Source organism: Dicentrarchus labrax, unplaced genomic scaffold, assembly GCF_905237075.1.
Source record: "Dicentrarchus labrax unplaced genomic scaffold, dlabrax2021, whole genome shotgun sequence".
NCBI lineage: Eukaryota > Metazoa > Chordata > Actinopteri > Moronidae > Dicentrarchus > Dicentrarchus labrax.
This window is the reverse complement of record NW_026136718.1, coordinates 28467826-28487479: the sequence shown is the minus strand read 5'-3', so window position 1 is coordinate 28487479 and position 19654 is coordinate 28467826. Positions and strand designations below refer to the sequence as shown.

At 40.2% G+C, this 19654-nt stretch overlaps 1 protein-coding gene across 8 annotated transcripts in view; it reads left to right on the top strand.

Annotated features, from left to right (window-relative positions):
* The window catches only part of mcf2l2 (MCF.2 cell line derived transforming sequence-like 2), a 134424-nt gene that overhangs the window by 32024 nt on the left and 82746 nt on the right, over positions 1-19654 (top strand). For 7 of the 8 annotated variants that reach the window (XM_051377753.1, XM_051377756.1, XM_051377751.1 and 4 more), the window contains exons 2-14: positions 4316-4399; positions 9269-9383; positions 10884-10974; positions 12376-12495; positions 14165-14281; positions 14429-14578; positions 15190-15314; positions 15440-15554; positions 15961-16080; positions 16792-16983; positions 17234-17425; positions 17514-17700; positions 17927-18030. In XM_051377753.1, coding sequence (XP_051233713.1) covers positions 4316-4399; positions 9269-9383; positions 10884-10974; positions 12376-12495; positions 14165-14281; positions 14429-14578; positions 15190-15314; positions 15440-15554; positions 15961-16080; positions 16792-16983; positions 17234-17425; positions 17514-17700; positions 17927-18030 — 1712 coding nt within the window. The remainder of the gene's footprint in view (positions 1-4315; positions 4400-9268; positions 9384-10883; positions 10975-12375; positions 12496-14164; positions 14282-14428; positions 14579-15189; positions 15315-15439; positions 15555-15960; positions 16081-16791; positions 16984-17233; positions 17426-17513; positions 17701-17926; positions 18031-19654) is intronic. The other variant, XM_051377752.1, reaches the window with a different exon arrangement.

Here is a 19654-nt window from a genome sequence, read left to right as displayed (position 1 = left end):
TTAAGGTTCAGTATTTCAGGACTAAATGGCTGCAGTCAAAAAGGTCAGTAGTAGAATAGAATTACTTTATTTGCCACCTCAAGGAAATTCATTCGTTTACATTTTTACACATGCAATTGAGAATTTCTCCTTTCTCGTACTTGTACTTAGATATGCTATGTGCTAGGCTCATCTCTGTTAAAAAGACAACCACATTTTGAAGATGGTTAAAAGATAAAAGTAACAGCTACCAGTCCATACTCCACTGATTGGTCCATATGCTGGACTGGAACTCCCCAGGCCACTGCTACTGGATGCTTCTGTATTACAATAAAGCTCTGCAAAATCATTTTGTTTTAAACTTTTAAATTAAACACAAATGCTGCTCTGTGCCTCTGTGATAGAGCAAAGCAAATATGCAATAGTGCTTATAAAAGTGTTGACGCCGGTAGTTTAGCCTATGGAGGAATCAGGATAAGGAGGAAATGAGTGATAAAATTAATGCATGGCTGGGACGACACCTTTTAGAGAAGAGAATACTACATAGCTTCATTTCTTCATATTGAAATGCTTAAAATATTATTAATATTATTTTTATATTTAATGTGATAAAATAACTAAAACTGTGGATTGTAAGCAAAAAACTGCAATGAAAAGTCGCCATTGTGCCACCGTATTTAACCTAAGATGGTTTTAGTCTTAGCCAGAATTCACGCTGTGTTTCTGATTAGGTTAATTCCCAAATGTTGAGCTCGGTCTGTGTGTGAATACCAGCAGCAGCAGCAGTGACAGCGTGTGAGAGCATGCTGCTTAATCCTTATTATATTTAGAGCAGATGGATGAAGGTGACAACTAAGGTGTGTACGTGTGTAGACATGGGGTGAGATAGTGTTGGCACCATCAGTGTGTTGCCATAGGAACATGGAGTTCAGACATGTGACAAGTTGGCAGAGAATCAGCCATGTGTATTACAGCTCAGTCGGTTGGCACCTGATTCCTGGAACTGCCTTCCAAGACCAGATCAGTGGTTCTACTGCTGTTTTATTGTGGCATATGTACTGTGTTGTGCCTGAGGAGGGGAGACTGATACACTGTTGCATTTAGGTTCCGGTACAGAACTCTAAGGTCCTGTTTACACCTGGCAATAAAGTGAGTGCAGTAAACGACCAACAACTACATACCACGCTGATGCTGAACAGCCAAGGAGACTGATTTCTTTTCACCGACGGTCCCCGATTCAACAGGCTCTTTCCCGCCAGAGAAGCCGCAGAGGAGAACTGACAAGTGCCGACGGGGGCAACAGCGCAGAAACTATAGCTACAGACAGCCCAACATTGGTGTGTCAGGACCTTTAAGTACAATTCACACCTGGCATTAGAATACATCTCATGTGTCCCACGTGACTAGGATCTCACTTTGCCGCTCTGTATGCAAATAAACACTATAGGGCTTTTTCAGTTCACACTAAACTCCTATAGTCACATGTCTTACCTGCACTATCAGCAGCCCTCCAGGAGAGATGCTCTGCTGTGGGATTTTCTAACTATATGAGCAGCACACACACTTTTACTTTCTCTGAATGTGTGGAAATCTGATGTTTTGACAAAGATGACAAAGAAGTGAGTGGTTTGAGTGATCACGATGCGTCTTGGTGGTCAATTAAACTTATATTTAGAGCTGTGCACTTGTGATCCGATCACGCAAGACCAAGCATTTTAATACCAGGTGTAAACAGGCTCTATGAGAGGAAGAAGTATCTTTATTTTCAGCATACCTTACCTTATCTCTCCGAAGCAGTCATTCATCTTTGAGTGTTCTCATACTGTCTAAGTAGGAACTCCCTTTGTCTTTGTAAGGAATGTCCCAGCCTTTCAAGAGGCTTTTCAGGCTTTACAGCTTTTCTCATGGGACCATAATTGTGGTTGGACTGAACAGGAGTAGCTGCCCAATATAGAAACAAATGACCGCTAACTAGCTAGCAGCTAATTGTAGTTGTCCAAAACATCTACAGAAACCATGGCACGTTACTTCCTCAACTCAAGCCTCTAAACTTAATCTCCCCTATCAAGAATCCCACTGCTTCCATTAGTTTTTGCACTGGTGTCTGTAACTCAACCTGATGTCTGCTTATACGAGTGCTTCCTGCACTTACCCTCGGCCTCTTCAGCCCTCCATCAGTTTCTAAAAACAGATTGTTTCTGAAGTGGTCATGTCTGCACCGCTCCTCTACTTTGATGTTCCAACAATACAGAACATCCTCCGTGCCTAGGTGCTGGGTTCTGGTTGCATAACCCTGCTGATATGTTCCTGAACAGCTAGACAACACTTCCAAGATCCCCTGCCTCATTCCTCTTTTTATTCACAGTGTTTGTGCATGTTTTTTTTCCAAAGTTTGCTTCCTCCTTGAAAATTGATTTCCATATGTACGCCCAACAAACCGATAAATACAAGATAAATTAATGTAATTTTATTCCATCAAAGATTAATGTTACACTACATTTTCACCTACAGTATATGAAACTTCCTTCAATGTGCTTGTGGTTGTCAGAAGAGGAGTGTTTATGGACCACAGTATGTAGAAATATTCAAATAATGCAAAAATACAGCTTTTAGGTTTGAAGACATTCATCAGTTTTGTTTGACAAAAACAATCTATCCCATGGTCCACATATAGCATAAAGTCCATCTGTTGAGGGAAGTAGATAGTAAGTGGGTTGTGAGTTTCTGCTGTATCCAAGGTTTAGCATGAGCTGTCGGCCTCCAGTTTCACATCATGTTCTATGACATTAATCAGATCTGCACAGTCTTAGCCTTCTGTCTGTAATTAATTGTGTGGTTCCGTTTGGAGATGTTCAAAAGACAGATTTTGTGTGGAGTGTGATCAGCAAAACTCTCCAAACCAAACATCTCTAAGTAGAGCAGGCTGAAATGGGAGCTGTATTTTGAATATCCTTGGTAGGTCAGCAGATACTTAGAACAGAGGTACATTGATATTGCCTCCATTAAAGGCCAGGCTCACTAGCAGCCATTGTGCTCCCCTTCTTCTGTCTGTCTCCGCCCCCACCAGCACACAACCTAGCCAAGCGTGTTTCCGAGTAATAAAGTACAGTCAGTGTTAATGCACGTCTTTATTCTCAGTGACAGAGAAAGGTTTGTTCACCGTGCACAGCGCTTAGAGCTTCAGGCTGCAGGGGAACCATAATAATCATTACATCAGAGCAGGGAAGGCTCAAATGCATGGATACACGCACACACACACACACACACACACACAGTCTTAAAGCCATGTCTGATAATGCTTTGTTCTAGTTTCCTATATGCGTCTAATGTGAACGCCAGTCAGGAATGGGTAGTTCCAGAATAGGCTACATGTAATGGCAGGATATAACCAAAGAATATGTTCTAAATGAGGTAGAAAACAACTGCTAAATCATGTGACCCTGAAGCGCAGCAGTTTCAAAACATAAAAGAAGCCATGGGATGAAAGTGTTTACGTTACGTTGGTTCAGGTAGAGGTGAGGCCTGACCATCATCCTATACAGCCTGTGCTCTTTCCCCTGGTGTCACATACCCACATACTGTCACAGTCCTTCAGCAGTTCTCAATGATCACAGCAGAACATCTGAGATGTGGACAGTAATGAAAAGGACTGGGACCAGACTACATTCATTCGTACCTACTGGTTAGACTGACATTGGGTATGAATTCTCATTGCCCCCAGAAGATACATTTTGTTGACTCAGACTCCTTGTTGTCCACCATATCCTAACATTTGCTGTGCTGATGATAAACCCTTCTGGTTTTAATCACACTATGACCTTTCCTCTTACACCGTCATTGGGACAAATATAATATTTTTATCCCCACACCCCTAGGGCTCTATGAGGAGCGACATATTTTGTTCAGTTTGTCCAACATTTGTTGTTTTGTAGTGGGTTGTGAATGCTCCATGAAACATAGTGCAGCAGTTTTCCTTTTTTTACTGAATCTGGAATAATGTGATGCACTGGATAAGAGCTGGCTCTAGTTGTGGAGAGATGAAATGAGAAGAAATGTTGTCATCGGTACAGTATGTATCTCTGTTCTTTGGCTCAGAGAGCAGACTGATCACTTTGGTTCTGATTTATTATTTTGTTTTATTTTATGTTTTCTTGTCTCCTAGCTTTCTAGTCTCTAGTTAGTCCTCTGTTTGATTTTCTTTACACTCCAGATGTACTGTTTCTTTTTAGATTTGAAATAGAGTCTTCAGCGGGGAGAGGAGAACTCTCACTGTGTGCTTGTGTGTTTGCCTCACTGTGTATCTGGCTCTATCTGACCAGTGTGTCCCTCCTTACAGATGAGATCATGCAGCAGGAGATCAGGCCCCTGCTGGCTGTGGACATCATAGAGCAGCTTCATCGCCAGTTTGCCTTGCTCTCAGGTATGTAACAAGACTCTGCTGTCTCATTCTCAGGTTATCAACCACTGATGGTTTGGAAGACTCAACAATCAACTATATTTCTGAGCTCTGATTGGTTGTTTTAATTCAGGCCTAGTGGATTCTTGCAAATGGCATTAGCAGCACTAGGAGGAGCCAGAGGGACCTGATTGTTTACAGATTATCTGTCTCATGTACTAGTGTCAGGACATTGTAAAAGTTTCAGCAAATATTGGTTCCCTGTGGCTTTCAGTGTCTTTTGGATGTTATTATAAATTTTTACTAGAACAGAGCTAGAACAAATGATATTTATCTTGCCCTGTAGTCTACAGAGTATGTTACAGACCCCACTCTTCCCTAGTTTGGTGGCAAAAGGTGCCAAAATCAGAATTCTGTCCTGGTCTGTGCTGCATGTTGCAATATTCTGTATCTCGTCTCCACCTTCATTTCGCTCAATAAATGGCAACAAGCTCTCGTCCACCTCAAACAGTATTTGAGATTAATGCCAACATCCTCTTATTCACAGTGCCACTTTTTACTTCTCACTACACTGGAACTCAGAATTTCACTTTTAATCCCTCTGATACATTCCCAGCAGTTTCTAAGCTGGTGTTATGTTTCTGTTGGGTTGTATTACAAGTCACAGAAGAAAGGGCTTAATGAGTAAAACAGCTGCTTGGTTGGTCCTCTTTAAGACAGTGAATAAGCATATTTCACAAAAATGACATTTCCGAGTTCTACTCCTGTGTCCCTGAAGATGCTCTAACTTCTGTTTCACTGTGACTTTAAAGGGGACACAAACCAAACAGGGAACCACTAGTCTGTTCACATCCATAAAAGAAAGAAATTTCAGTCATGTTTGTCAGTCATTTAAACCCAATGGATGCAGGGTCCCTGCAGGATGGATTCAACACAACTCTCTCTGGCATAATGTGCATTCACTGTCCCATCCTGTATAGATCCACGGCAAAAACACCCCTTCTAGAAATAAGCCAAATATTCTTAATTATAACAATTTTTTTCTTGTATTAAGCAAATCATTTTGTATATTTTTTTATTAAAACAACAACTAAAGAGCTGCTTTATTTACAACACTGGGACGAGACTAATTTCTCTTAAACTGAGAAGTTGTGCAAGTGGTCTTACTCTGAAAATAAAGAAAATAATCTTGTTCTCTGCTGGGATATTATATCATACCATTGTTGTTACTGGGTTAAATCAAGCTCAATGTTAGCTCTAATATATTATGAAGACAAAGGTAAAGTCTTAAAACCAGATTACTTTTCTACTGCAAAACATGCAGAGATTATCTTTTTTTTTGACAAAAAATAGAATTTTCTTGCAGTGTCCATGCCCTGCATCCAAAGAGAAGAAACAGAAGGGGAATTTTCATCATTCATATAGGATGATTTGAGCTTTTGTATTCAGTGATTTGCTGTCTAAGAGATTGTTTTGTTTTGCCAGTGTTAACTTTATCAGATGGACATTTACACCTATAAATTCCATTTTCTGACTTGCATGTAATAACTGCGGTATCTTCAACCTGTACTCATTGGTTTTCTATGTGTTTTGACATTAGGCACAATTGTTGCAAGGATAATGTCCTTTATGTCTTAATACTCTGATGGTAAAGGATACTGAGTAGAGATTTTCTCTCACACTCTACAGATACATCAGGTTTGCATGATTTTAAGTGATTTAAGCCACTCTAGCAACAAGGCTGTAGGGATGGCAGGTCAGTCTGCGACTTTGGTCCAGACTTAAATATCTCCAATATTTAATAAAACTATTGGATGGATTACCAGAGGCAGCAAAAGTTCACACATTCTTTATTCTTGTAGAAGTACAGATACTTGTGTAAAGAAAGACTCTACTGATTCTTTACTCAAGTAAAAGGGAGAAAGTACTGAAATGTACTCACAGTATTATAGTAGGAAGAACTCTCTTGGTTTTTCTGAAGGACATTTCTTTCTGTGCAAAGCTAACTGAAACTTCAAACAGGGTCTCACTCTGGTCTGTTTCGTCTTGTTACATTGGTTTTGTCGTCTTATGTCTGATAATTCTCTTCATTTGCATTGAAACTAAAGTACTGAGCCTATAAGGAGTAGAAAGTATGGATATTTGTGTAAAAATGTAGGTTCTTGTTCAAGTATGTTTAGTAATTTTTGACACTGACTTAATTTTGTAACAAAATACCTGGTAAAAAGAACTTAATCAGGGATGTTTCTGTAACTCAGAAAAACTGTTTTAGTGTAACTTAAAATTACGAGTAAAAGCTGCTTAATCAAGATTTTTTTTTTATGATACTTAAAATTTTCTTTGGCACGAGCGGCCCAATTTAGAGTGAACAGCTGAGTTTATCCCTCCTGAGAGTGCTTTCCACCACCACAGCTGCTCACACTCCCATGTGAAAGTCTCCACTGGTTCTACATGGATGTGTTTGTATATTGGGAAGTGTTCACTGCAATCCAGCCGCTGGAAAGAAAGTGAAGTCATTTTTTTTAGAGTTCAGACAGGAATATTGCAGCTGGGTGCCCTCAGACTTTCCAGATGTGTTGTTACCGGTGGCACAGCAGCCTGCGTGTGGTTCTCCAGGGATGCCTTTCATTCTTTCTCCCAGTCCTCTCACAGCAGCCAAAATAACAACTGTTTCCAAAAATCCCTCTCTCAGCATTACTTGCCTCCAGAGTTACATAAGTTCAACACAGGCCTGGTTTATGGCTTTCACCACGTGTGTGTGCTGTGTGTTGTGAGTATGTGTGTGCCTGCTCAGTAGGATGTGGGTTAGCATGGTATGATCCTTTGGCTGGATTATTTTTGTCTTTTCCTTTACATACAATTTGTCAACATGTGAACTGGAACCATTCTTCACTTACACTGGTTAAGTCCCTGTTTCATCTTCCTCTCACACAGCATACCTAGCAATGTGATATCTTTGACCGTCTTCAGGTGGTGCTCTTTAGGGGCGTGTCCAACTTTTTTGACTAGGCAGGGCTCTGACATATGCAGGCATGAAGTATGTGTCTCAGCTTTCCAGTCATCCCCAATTTATACAATTCCAGTACTGTTTATGGACCTCAGTATGCAAAAATATTCAAATACACTAAGTGAAAATAACATTTATACCACATGCAAAAGACTGCATGTTTTTTGGCCCAAACTGCATGGGATTAGTGGGCATGTCGGCAAAGGGGGCACTTGGATGCATTATCTAGTTTCATATGATATCAGTATGTTCATTCTAGCTTTTCTAGCTTTTTCTGTGTGTTGAATTACCTTTGTGTTATTAGCTGCAGACACAGAGCTGCAAATTGGTGATCAGTTGCATACTGCTTCAAACATATTCACCATCTTAATAACTCTGGCTTTTGCTCTAACCTGAAAAAAGGACATAGAATCATTACAAGCTGTGTATTGTTTGGAATGTTTTTAAGTTTTTAATTAACATTGGTTATACCTTTAGTCGATAATCATTTCCACAACTTCAAAAGACTCACAAGGAGCCCTCACACAGTGGAGCCAATGCCAAATTTGGATGCTACAGTGTCATATGGAGGCATGCTTATAAAAAAGTAATACAAGTTTGGATGATATGGTGATTTAATTTTGTCTAACTTTAGCAATTATTATGCAGCCACAACAGCAAACATAAATCTTTTTATATCCAGAAGGGTAGCTCAGCCAAAGGTGGCAATGGGCTCTGGGGGGAACCCCCACTAGGTGTCGCCAAAGCTTCACAGTGGACCTTTTTTTATTTGAATGGGTGTAAGAAAACTTAAAACATATATACAGTAGGCCTATATCTCAGCATTTAACCAAGATTCACAAAAATCATTTAAGACAAACTTATTGTGTTACTTTTCTGTTAGGTTTTTCTTTTTTTATAAATAATATAAAAAAAAAAAATATTTATTTTTTTTTTTTATTTTTTTTTTTTTTTTTTTAACACAAAATTAGGGTCTTAAAAAGCTGGTGTTTGAGACATATACATGAGGCAAATGGCAGCAGATCAGAACAAAATAAGGTTTCTTACTAATATGATCAGAAATATTTATCTAATACCAGCATGCCTCTGCTACTGAGGCAAATAAAAGCCCTGGTACCTGGTCTCATAGAGCCTGTAATATATATTCCAATCACCTTGCGACTAGGTCAGTATGACACTGCAATGCTTTCATACATTACAGAGGCCTTATATGTGAGATGACGCACACATTCCACTCCTCCTGCAGCACGTCTGGTAGATGGATGTGTGCGGCTGAAAGATGATTGGTGAGATTGCAGGTGACAGAGCAGAGACAATAAATGTGTGAAATGTGTGTGTTCGTCAGACCAAAAAAAGGTTTGTTTTTAAGTCAAAATGAATTTAAAATGACACACATTCTCTCCACAAGTAACAGGGAATATTTTATCTGGGGCAGCAGAGGATTTGTAGCTCAAGGTCACCATCTTGTGACTTTTTTGAGGAAGCACAAGTGTTAGATGGGAACATTTTCGTCTTTAGAAGAGTTTTCCTTCCTTCTTTCTGTTCCTTCTTCCTGGCTTTAAATATTGTTTTTACAGAGGTTTGGTTTCTCATTTACTTCAAGTAGATGTTTCTTTAACTTTTCTAAAACAGTCAGTACAGTTAACTTTATTTGAAATTCTAGTGCAGATCCAACAGTTTCAAACATTACCATAGATTAGAATCAGGCAGAATTTGTGGGAAATGTGTATAAATGAAGCACGACAAGACCTCTTCTATAAACACATAGACATCATAAAGCTTAAACTAAGGGTAAACTGGAACAAGCTGCCAGGCAGTGTAAGACTTAAGGGTGAGTTTATGCTAGAAGGAAGGATAGTAAGTAAGTAAGTGTTTTTGTGTTGCAGGAGGGCGAGGAAAAGATGGCGCCCCCATCATCACCTTCCCAGACTACTCAGGCTTCAGCGAAGTGCCAGAGGAAGACTTCCTCAATGTTGTTACTTACCTGACCAGCATCCCCAGGTACACACACTCTTATACAACTTCATTTTCAATGTGGTACCCTCATATAATCAGACTCTCGCTCCTTGAGTCACCCATTAGCCAAAACAAGACCTCACTCTGCTCATTGTACATCATGAAATACCTTGTGCCACCACACTCCAACATAACAGAGTCACATTGAACAAGTTTTAATGTGATTTACTCTAATGGCTCAACATGGTATCTATAGCTCAGGATGCAATGGTTTCTATTGCATTTACACTGATGGGATCATTTCTAATAATCTCATTACAGCTTAACAGAGGGGACTAATATCTAAGCCATATAAGATCAAGTACTGCAGTGCCATAGCCAGATTAACGCACTACAGGGCCCTGGGCAGAAATTAGCTGCTGGGCCCCTTTTTTAAAATTCCAGTATCTAGCATTTAAGATGATTTTCTTGGCAGGAATGGAGTATAATATTCATAGGTATGTTTTCATCAGTGTATAATCACCAGTATTTAGGAATTGTGTTTTTGTTACCTTAGAATGAGCCACAGGTCGCATTCCATGGAGTCTGCCAAGTTGAACTTGCATGTTTCTACAGTAGCCCAGAATGGAAAAACCTTGGCTGTAGATAGGGCCTTTTGCTTTTTTTGTGCGTTTCACAGCCCCTTCATGCTTTGAAGGCGAGCAGAATTCCATTTTTGAAATCTTCCGTGCTAGATGCCACTAAATCCTACACACTCGCTCCTTTTTTCCCTTTTCTCTGTGTAATGTATAGTTTGTCTGTACAGAAACACTATGTGACCCTGGACACCCACAGTAATTTAGAAATACACAACATAGAAACACAAACACAGTAAAACTGAAATAAAGAAAGGGCTTTTAGGCGCTCATTGGTTGATTTTGTGTTGTTGTGTATAAGGCTGTGTTTTAGGTTTAGGGCTTAACTTGGCTAACACACATCACTACTTCATGTCCTCCAGATAGACTGTGATAGTTGATGGTTTTGGAAATGACCACATAGTAATGAACCTATTAAGATAAGAGAGATAAGATAGACTTTATTGATCCAACACCCAGGACATTGGCTTGTTACAGCAGCTGAAGACACAACACAGCACACCATGAAAACAGTGACACATAAAATCAAAATAGTAAAATGGAAGATAGAAAAGAAATAGAAAAGTAGAGTTACAAACACATACATCTTTCATGTATACAGAACATACAGAAATAATTGCACAGATTATTCAATACACACGGAGTAGCATATACTAAATACATACAAATATTGCCTTAAAAGATGGATGACATTGCCCAAAGATTCGAACAGAATCTAGTTCCACAGTGTAAATATATTGGTGTATTATTCCTTAAAATGTGCAAGATATCCTGCTCTTCAGCTGAGCTCTGCATGTACAGGAGGAGTAATCATCCAGTTTTAGGGAATTTGATTTGCACGGCTTCCACAGCCACACACATGCACAAAGCAGCAGTCGAGCTATATGTCTTCTATACCTCCTATCTCCAGCCTGGATGCCGCCAGCATCGGCTTCATCATCATCATCGACCGGCGGAAGGACAAATGGAGCTCAGTGAAGGCCTCTCTATCCAGGATTGCAGTAAGTTCTCTAAGACAATAATATATAGTATTCACCAAACCATATAAATAGGTATACTATATAGATGAAGATATTTATATCTAATCAAGTGTTTCCAAACAAACCCCCAACATAAGTCATTTACAGAATTGTTGAATGTGTATTTAATCCTGCCTATAGAGCTATAAATACAGTATTTATGTATCTTCTATGTGCACACATATCAATAACGGACCCTGTATTATAAGACTGGTTATGCTCTAAAATTGACTTTTCAGGCTAGACTTCTCTTTGGTTATCTTGCCTTTGGACCATATGTGTTAAAGTAGAGTAAGCTTTATGCAATAAAAAAAATTCATGACTTCAATAACCTTTTGCACACATACTTTTATTTTTTGTTGTTTTTGTTGTACAAGTGCGTAATATTTGTACAGTATTTGTATTAAAGACTATGTGTTATTCATAGTTTAGTAGCCTATTTTATATGACATTAAGGAATAATATATATCCTAAACTAGATATTATATATTATTTTGTGATTTAGATTTTTGTTTGTTTGGGGGTTTTTTTTTGGTGAACTAGTCTTTCCCCTGCTCTGTGGAGAAGACTGTACCAAAGCTCAGTTTTGTAACATGTATTTGTGTCCCCAAGGGGCCAGTCTATGGAAAATGAAAGTCCTCTAGATGAGTGGTTTACTAACACTTTCCTTCCTAACCCTTACCACAAAACCATACTTGTGAGCCCTCATAACAGATTGCAATGAGTTGTGAGCAGTTCAATCAAATACATTTTTATTATTATTATTATTTCATGTGATATAGTGAACTAGTTAAGTGGTCTAAAGAGGTAAAACTTGTATTTCACAAGCTTAGAGAACACATTTGAGCAAACAAAAAACTGCAAAAACAAAAAAAAACGTAATTAGTTGTAGATACTCTGGACAGTGGTAGCCAGTCGTAACATTCCTCTTATTAGTGCTGCATTCTGCTGAATATACCAGGTTTGCTAACACTGCATATTTCTGCTGTTTTGCAATGTCTAAGGCCAGGTTGCTCCACTAACAAGCATGTAGACGTAACCCTTTTAGAAATGAGTCGCTGTAGCAGCAATGTGTGTGCATTTGCAGTTTTTATATAGAAGTTTATGTCGTGCTACGGTTACTTCAGTGACTCTCAGTTCATGTGATTTTTAATGACAAGCAGCAGGATGCACAGTATATATCTGGAGTTTGGCTATTCATATCTTATGACTCAGCTGCTAACTAGCTCACAGACATGTGGAGCTAAAATGAACTCAGACCTGTCACTGTCAGATTTTCAAATATGCATTCACAGGTGTCATACATTCCCAGCACTTGTCCACTGCCTGTGGTGTAGCCTGAATAAAAAGCATGTGAAGTTCACATGTTGTTGTGTCATCTAGGGGGCGTTCCCAGGAAACTTGCAGCTGGTGTTGGTGCTGAGGCCGTCCAGGTTCTTCCAGAGGGCTATAGCAGATATTGGGATCAAGCTGCACAAGGATGATTTTAAAATGAAGGTACCGGTAAGCATGCTTCAGTACCAACCATATAACCTCTACAGTCAATATACAGTAGTGTTATAATAAATCCATCTCACTTGAACATATGATATAACTAAATATGTTTACAAACCATTATTCAAAAAAGCAGCGTAACAACTCAGTAAATCATAAGCATCAACAAGCATCAGAACATGAGTAACCCAGTGTATAGCCAATCATCAACAGCTCACACAGAGGAGTATAATGAAGTTTGGACATCACAAAGAAGGTCTTATAACAAAATCCTCATTCTGTCCCTGAGGAGGTACAGTATTCAAGGTATATATCCAATATGTTATTTTCACAATCTCAGTCCCTAGGGGCAGTGGTACCTGGATCAATGCCCCTTTGAGAGGATTCTGTGACCTGCAACCAGGTTTTCAACATGCCCTCATTTATAACATCTACTGTAGACAACAGGGTTATATTTGGGCTTTCTTGGAGAAATTGTACAAATGTGTTTTGGGATCAGTGACAGGGATCAATAAAGAATAATGTAACTTAAACCTTTTCTCAAGCTGGTTAAAAAGAACCAAAAAAATAAAATCGAACTATCTGTACCATACTGAAGGGCTATCCGCTGCCTGTCTCCTCAAAGCAGGTTTAAAGCTCTGCTCACAGACCCACTGAAGTTTTGTGTAAGAAATCAGCACAAAAATTCCTGCACTTATGTGCACATCAAACTTGAATTTAAACTTCCCTGAGGTTGCCAGAACAAACCAACAAATGAAAAAAAAAAGAAAAATAGAGACATCAACTTGGTTTTGTTAATAACAGCAACTGCCCAGTCAGCCCGCCCCATCTAATCTCAAACCTCTGCCAAACCCAAAGTAGTGCACTGCAAGTATGAACCACTTTTATTTTTGTATTTCCTCTCACACTGACAGTAGCAACAAAGAGAGAGAGCTTACACTAAATGACGAGCAAACTGTGTATTCAGATTTTCTGAGACCTTATATTAATCCAAAAACACCCAAAACTCTAAAAGGGGAAAAAATATTCCAAGGGCAAAAAGGACCCTAAATGTCAACCTTTGGATTCTTTGTCAGACTATGTTTAAATAGAGTTGGCTTAAAATTTAAGGATATATATAGGTTAGATATAGAATGGTTGTTGTGTTTTTAGTGAGTTTGATATGTATTGGTTCTAACCTGGTACTCCAGTGACTTTTAACCCCTAGTATGAGACTCCAAAAACACTTGATCCTACCTTCCTATAATGCAACTCACTAGCATCTTTTGTTGGAATCTCTCTCTTCAGCTTGATCAGAGTGCTACAGCTAGAATCCTGACCAAACGATCATATAACACCCATCCTAGCCTTTTTTCACTGGCTAGAGCTGATTATAAGGTTCCTCCTTTGATTTATAAGGCCCTGCATGGACTTGCACCATTACTAATCAGAGGTAATTATCCCATATAGTCCAGCACGCCAATGCTGGTCTCCTGGTCATTCCTACCAAAAAAAATCTGTTGGTTACAGAGCATTTTTCTACCGTGCCCTTCATCTTTGGAATGGCCTTCGACTACGTGTTAAAGAAGCACGTTCAGTAGAAATCTTTAAAGAGACACTGATGTTCCTCTCAATTAGGGTTAGCTTTCTATGATAATGATCCAAAGCACTTGTAGTGATGCATTGAATGTGTTTGCAGATTGTGATGCTGAACTCACTGTCGGACCTGCACAGCTATGTGGATAAAGGCGAGCTGACCCGGGAGCTAGGAGGAAGCCTGGAGTACTGTCACAGTCAGTGGATACACCACCGAACTGTAAGATAACACACACTACTAATTACTGTAAATCTTAACCCTAATACTAGTGTATTAAGGCAAGTAGAACTAGTTGTACTTGCAGTGGCAGTGTGGTCAGTTGCATTGTAGGATGCGGCAGTCATGTGTCAATCTTTTTCTTTATAGGCCATAGAGAACTTTGCCATGACGGTGAAAACCACAGCCCAGATGTTACAGAAGTTTGGGACAGACCTGGCAGAGACAGAGCTGCCCAATGACGTCCAGTGCACCAAAGACCTGCTCACAGCCCACACCGACAAACACAACAACCTCAAGGTGATTTAGTACATTTAACACACAAATACATATGCAAAAACCATAAGATTTTCACGCTGATTGGAGAGAAACAGTGGAGGTAGCTAACAATAAAAAATGATCCCCAAATACACCAGTTTGCCGATGCAAATGAAAAACCTACTTGGCAAACACCAGGAAGTGGTATGTATCATATTTCCCTTGAAGGCCAGCACAGGCAAAATTGCTTACTTTTGATCAATTGAGCACATTTGCTGGTCAAAGTTAATCAAAATGGAAACTCTGTGAGCCACAGTTCGCAGCAATTCCACTAAAATAAATTAATTTAAGTCTATAATTTTTCCTGGTTTATGCTGGTGTGAGCATGGCTGTAGCACCAGGACATGGACACAAAATGTCTTTCATATATCCCTCGTTGGTAACACTTCAGTGACACCAAAATCCGAAAAAAGAAAAGCCAAAACATTCTTCCTGTTATGTCAAGCTGCCTGTGAAAGAGCTGAAGAGGAGTCCTTCCTCTGGAAAGGAAAAGCAGCATCGCTTTGTGAGACTCTGCATGACAAGGTGGGGATGGCCAAGCTAGCTAGCTAGATATTAATGTTATTTCGATTCTTTCTATGTCTCTTAACCAGGATGAACTGAAGCTGGCTCTGAAGCAGGGCACCACCTTGTTAGGTTGTATAAAGGAGCAAGCAGCCAAGTCAGAGAATCACAAACTCAACCCGGACGAGATGGAGAACCAAACCACTGTGGAGAGGTGACAGCCGTCAAAGCTTTTATTATGTATTACAAATGTATCTCAGTCTATATTATTGCCATGCAGCCCTATAGTAGTGTGCCCCAGTGTGTGTGTGTAATAAAGTTCCTTTTGTGTGAATGCAGGCTTCTTGCCCAGCTGGATGAGACGGAGAATGCCTTTGAACAGTTCTGGTGTAAACACCATCTGAAACTGGAGCAGTGCCTGCAGCTACGCCACTTTGAACAGGACTTCAGAGAGGTATATCTGTAGATCTGTCTGTCTGTCTGTCTGTCTGCCTGGCTGCCTTTGGCCTGCAACCTTTGGATCCCGCCTGTGGCTGCTCTTCATACGGCTTCAAACGACTTCAGCTGTGAAATCTTACTTTGAAAAACACACTTAACAAATAGTTTGGAAGTTGTAAATACAATGACTGTGGTATACTGACCCAAACTAAACTAGCAGATATGTTTTTTTGCCAATAAGATGATTTTGAGACATTATAGATATCAGATAATCAATGGTGACATTGTTCTGAATATTCTGAAGTGAAGCTGAATCTGAACATGAGAAAATAAATAGAATTACACTGTGGATAAGTGGGTAACATAATGAATTTCTCTGTCTTTTCTCAGTCTTTGTCTCTGTCCCCTCTTTGGTTCTCCAGGTCAAAGTGTCTCTAGACAGCTTGATGGACAGTCTAACTGGACTATCAGATATCGGGGATTGTGTGGCCAGAGTTGAACAGCTGCTAACGGAACTGAAAACACTGGGGGAGAAGGCTCAGGTCAGTCAACACACACACACACACACATTTATGTCTGTAACTTTTGAAGAAATCAAATAAACTTGCGTTCAGATTTTTGGAGATGTACCCGATCCCTAACCCTAACCCTAACACCACTGACCCAGAACTCAGCCTTTTCTAAATTAGGGACATGACTTTTGTCCCCAGATAGCCCAGTTAACTGGTCTTTAATTTGAAATGTGTCCCCGAAGGTAGCCTAAGTCAGGACACGCACATGTTTACTTAGATGACATTTGGTGACATTACATAGACTTACATTCATTTCCTGGAGACTTTCCCTTAACCTAACCATACTGACCCAAAAGAACAGCTTCAGTCTGAAATGTGTCCCCGAAGATGGAAGCCCCCCCCCCACACACACACACACACACACACACACACACACACACACACACTCAAACTATTACTCAAGACTATTTCATCAGTGGTCAAAGCTATTAAATCAAACATCTACAACCACTTAACTGGAACATAGCTACATGGAAATCTTATACAAAAGGATCCTACGATGTCCACTGCAACAGTACTTTATATAGGCTCTTAAACCGGCACCTTTGATTAGAAAGCAATAATCAGAAGCCATCTACATATATTTACCTCAGTAGACACAGCTGACTGTGGACCCCCACGAAGATTTTGTTTGTACAACTTAAATTGGCATTATTATATTCTGAATTGTTCTTCTTCCAGCCCACTCTAGAAAAGGCCCAGCTCCACGCACTGCATGGGGACCAGCTGATCCAGAGCAATCACTATGCTGTGGACTCCATTCGACCCAAATGTGTGGAGCTGCGGCGGGTCTGTGACGACTTCAGCAATGAGGCCAAGAAGAAGATGGATATCTTGTCCAAATCCCTGCAGATACACATGGGCATTGATAAGGTAAGGATATGATATGACTTAAACACGTCGATAGAAACACATTGGATTCCCTGCACTGTTTAGATCTCCTGGATAAACTTTGTTGACGCAATGATATCCAGCAATTTGGTGAGCATGGTGTCATGATGACCGATAGAAATTATGGCCAAAACTGTTATCATGTTATCATGTCATGAGGCAGAAAAACTGGCAAAGATAACTGAATTACTTATGAGCACTTGTTGGGTTTTCTGTTTTTTGCTGTGCACAGGTAAACCAGTGGTGTGAGTCTGGCATTTACCTGCTGGCCTCCCAGGCTGTGGATAAGTGTCAGTCACAGGAAGGGGCAGAGACAGCGCTGACCGACATCGAACACTTTCTGGAGTCGGCAGAAAAGAACCATCTGACCGAACTGAGGAACCTCCACAACCAGTATGAGGTTGTCCTGTCCGAGGATATCAAGGTATGACACACAAAAGCACTAGTTTTTCAGGGTGACTGGATATTCTGTTGTGGAGGACAAGGCTTAATAGTGAGCTCTCCGCCTGCAGGCCAGTGTCCTGAAGGCACTGAAGCGCCTGGAGGATGTCCAGGAGATGTTTGAGAAGCGCCATGTGAGTCTGAAGAGACTTTCGGCCAAACAGACGAGGCCTGTCCAGCCAGTTGCCCCACGGCCCGAGTCCTCTCCTAAACGGCCCACACTGAAAAACCCCCCCAGAACAACAGGGAGCCAGCAGCGTGAGTTAGATATTGTTATAACTAATATAGGCAGAGGTGATGAGCCTGGTGTAGCAGGTTGACTTTTACTGCCTGTGACATGATCAACACCCAGAGCAACTAACTTCAACAGTATTGTATAAACTTGTTTGTTGCATCTTGAGACTGCATGCATGGAATGTAACACAAGCTCTGAAGAAAGAAATAGTTAGAGTTACTTATGCTTTGTACTCTCAATTCTTTTCAGCTCTGGCTCGGAGAGCATCGGATAACTCTAACAGTGGCAAGCAGCCAGCTGAAGCTGATCCCAACAAGAAGAAGAACATACGCAAGGCCAAAGGAGGCATCAAGGTACCCTGCTACCCTCCGATCCCACTTTGAAATCTCACTGCAACATAAAACCCTTTCAGCAAGTAACTTTCTTTTTCTGTTCATGTGAAAAAGAGGAGCAGCTGACTATGACACTAGGGCACAGCATTGATACCAGTGCCAATCCTGATATTTTGATTTCAATGTTGGTTACTAACAATACTTCTCTTGTTTTAAGTCTTTGTTAGGGATGTGTATCTTTAGAAATGTACTGATAATATTGTGCAGACAGTTTAGATTTCTATTCAACCTGTGAACAGTACTTCCAAGGATACCACGTGTCAGATTGAATTACTGAGAAATGCATGATCTTTGATGACATTCATGAAAGTTCAGTTTCCACCAAAGCACTGTCAATGAAAGGTACCTTCTGTTAAAGTAGCAGGAACGCATCAGTACAAAGCATCAGTATGAGTGCACAGTTCCATTTCACTGAACACAGGCAAACAATCCAGAATCTAATTATTGCAGGTCTAATGTAAAGACTGCAGACACCACGTTTATGTACTGGCACTCCCCCACAGACCCAAACAAACAGCAGGAGAGCCTTTGACATAGAAGAGCTACAATACAGGTACCCACACAGTCACCTTATTGACTTCATTTCAATCAAAAATACATTAGTTAGAAACCTGAAAAGTTGGTACCCAGCTGGAACCAGGTTTTCAGTATAGATTCAGGTCGTTTCCAGAGTGGGTTTGCTTGTGTTAGTCTAGTTTTAGTTCACTTTTATTAGTTTCAGTGTTAGTCACATGGTCACAGTACACTCACGTCACCGTCATTGTTGTGTGACTAATTTGAACAAACTGACAAAGCCTGAAACTGAAGACATGTGCTGTATTTCTTTTTTTTTTTTTTAGTAGTACTAGTACACAGTATTATTTCAATTTTTATTTCTATTCAGTTAACTAAGATTTATTTTCACACCTAGTTTAGTTTTCAGTTTAGTTTTAGTTAACTACGATAACCTTGTCACACACCACATAACCACATATCCATTCCTCACATAGATATTTGCCCCCACCCACCCCCCAACACCTCTGTTACATATTTTAAATGTCTTGGAAGGGAGCAGCCTAGCAGATTTTGACTTTGTCTTAAATTCCTGGCTCCTTCAATATGTCAGCGATCTGCCACAGGCTCCATCTTCACTCTGTTGCACAGAAGTGAAGATAACAAGCAAACTAACAAAAAAAAGGCAAAAGCTGATTTTATCATAGAATGCTCTACCAGTCTCCATTAGAACCCACTAACTGTCCTCACAGAGGTAGGTCAGAGGTCACCTCCAGAACAGCAGCCCTGAAGCCGGTGTGGAATTCAGTGTTTTGTCAGCAGAGGCAATTGTGGTCTGAACAAAGACCCTCCAGCAGGACGGTCTCACTAATCAGTATGCTACCCTGCTGCTGTTTGCTGCTCTGCTGCGATTTTGCTCTGATCTCATTAATTGGTTTACAGTGTGCATAATTTGGATGCGCATCCTGAGGTTATTTTGTGCTGCTGACAAACAGGGTCTGTCTGTGTAGTGATAGTGTTGGTGTGTTAGACCATAAACCCTCCTCCATAACTGATGAGGACAGAGCTGCCAGTCAGTGACAGAATCAAAAGC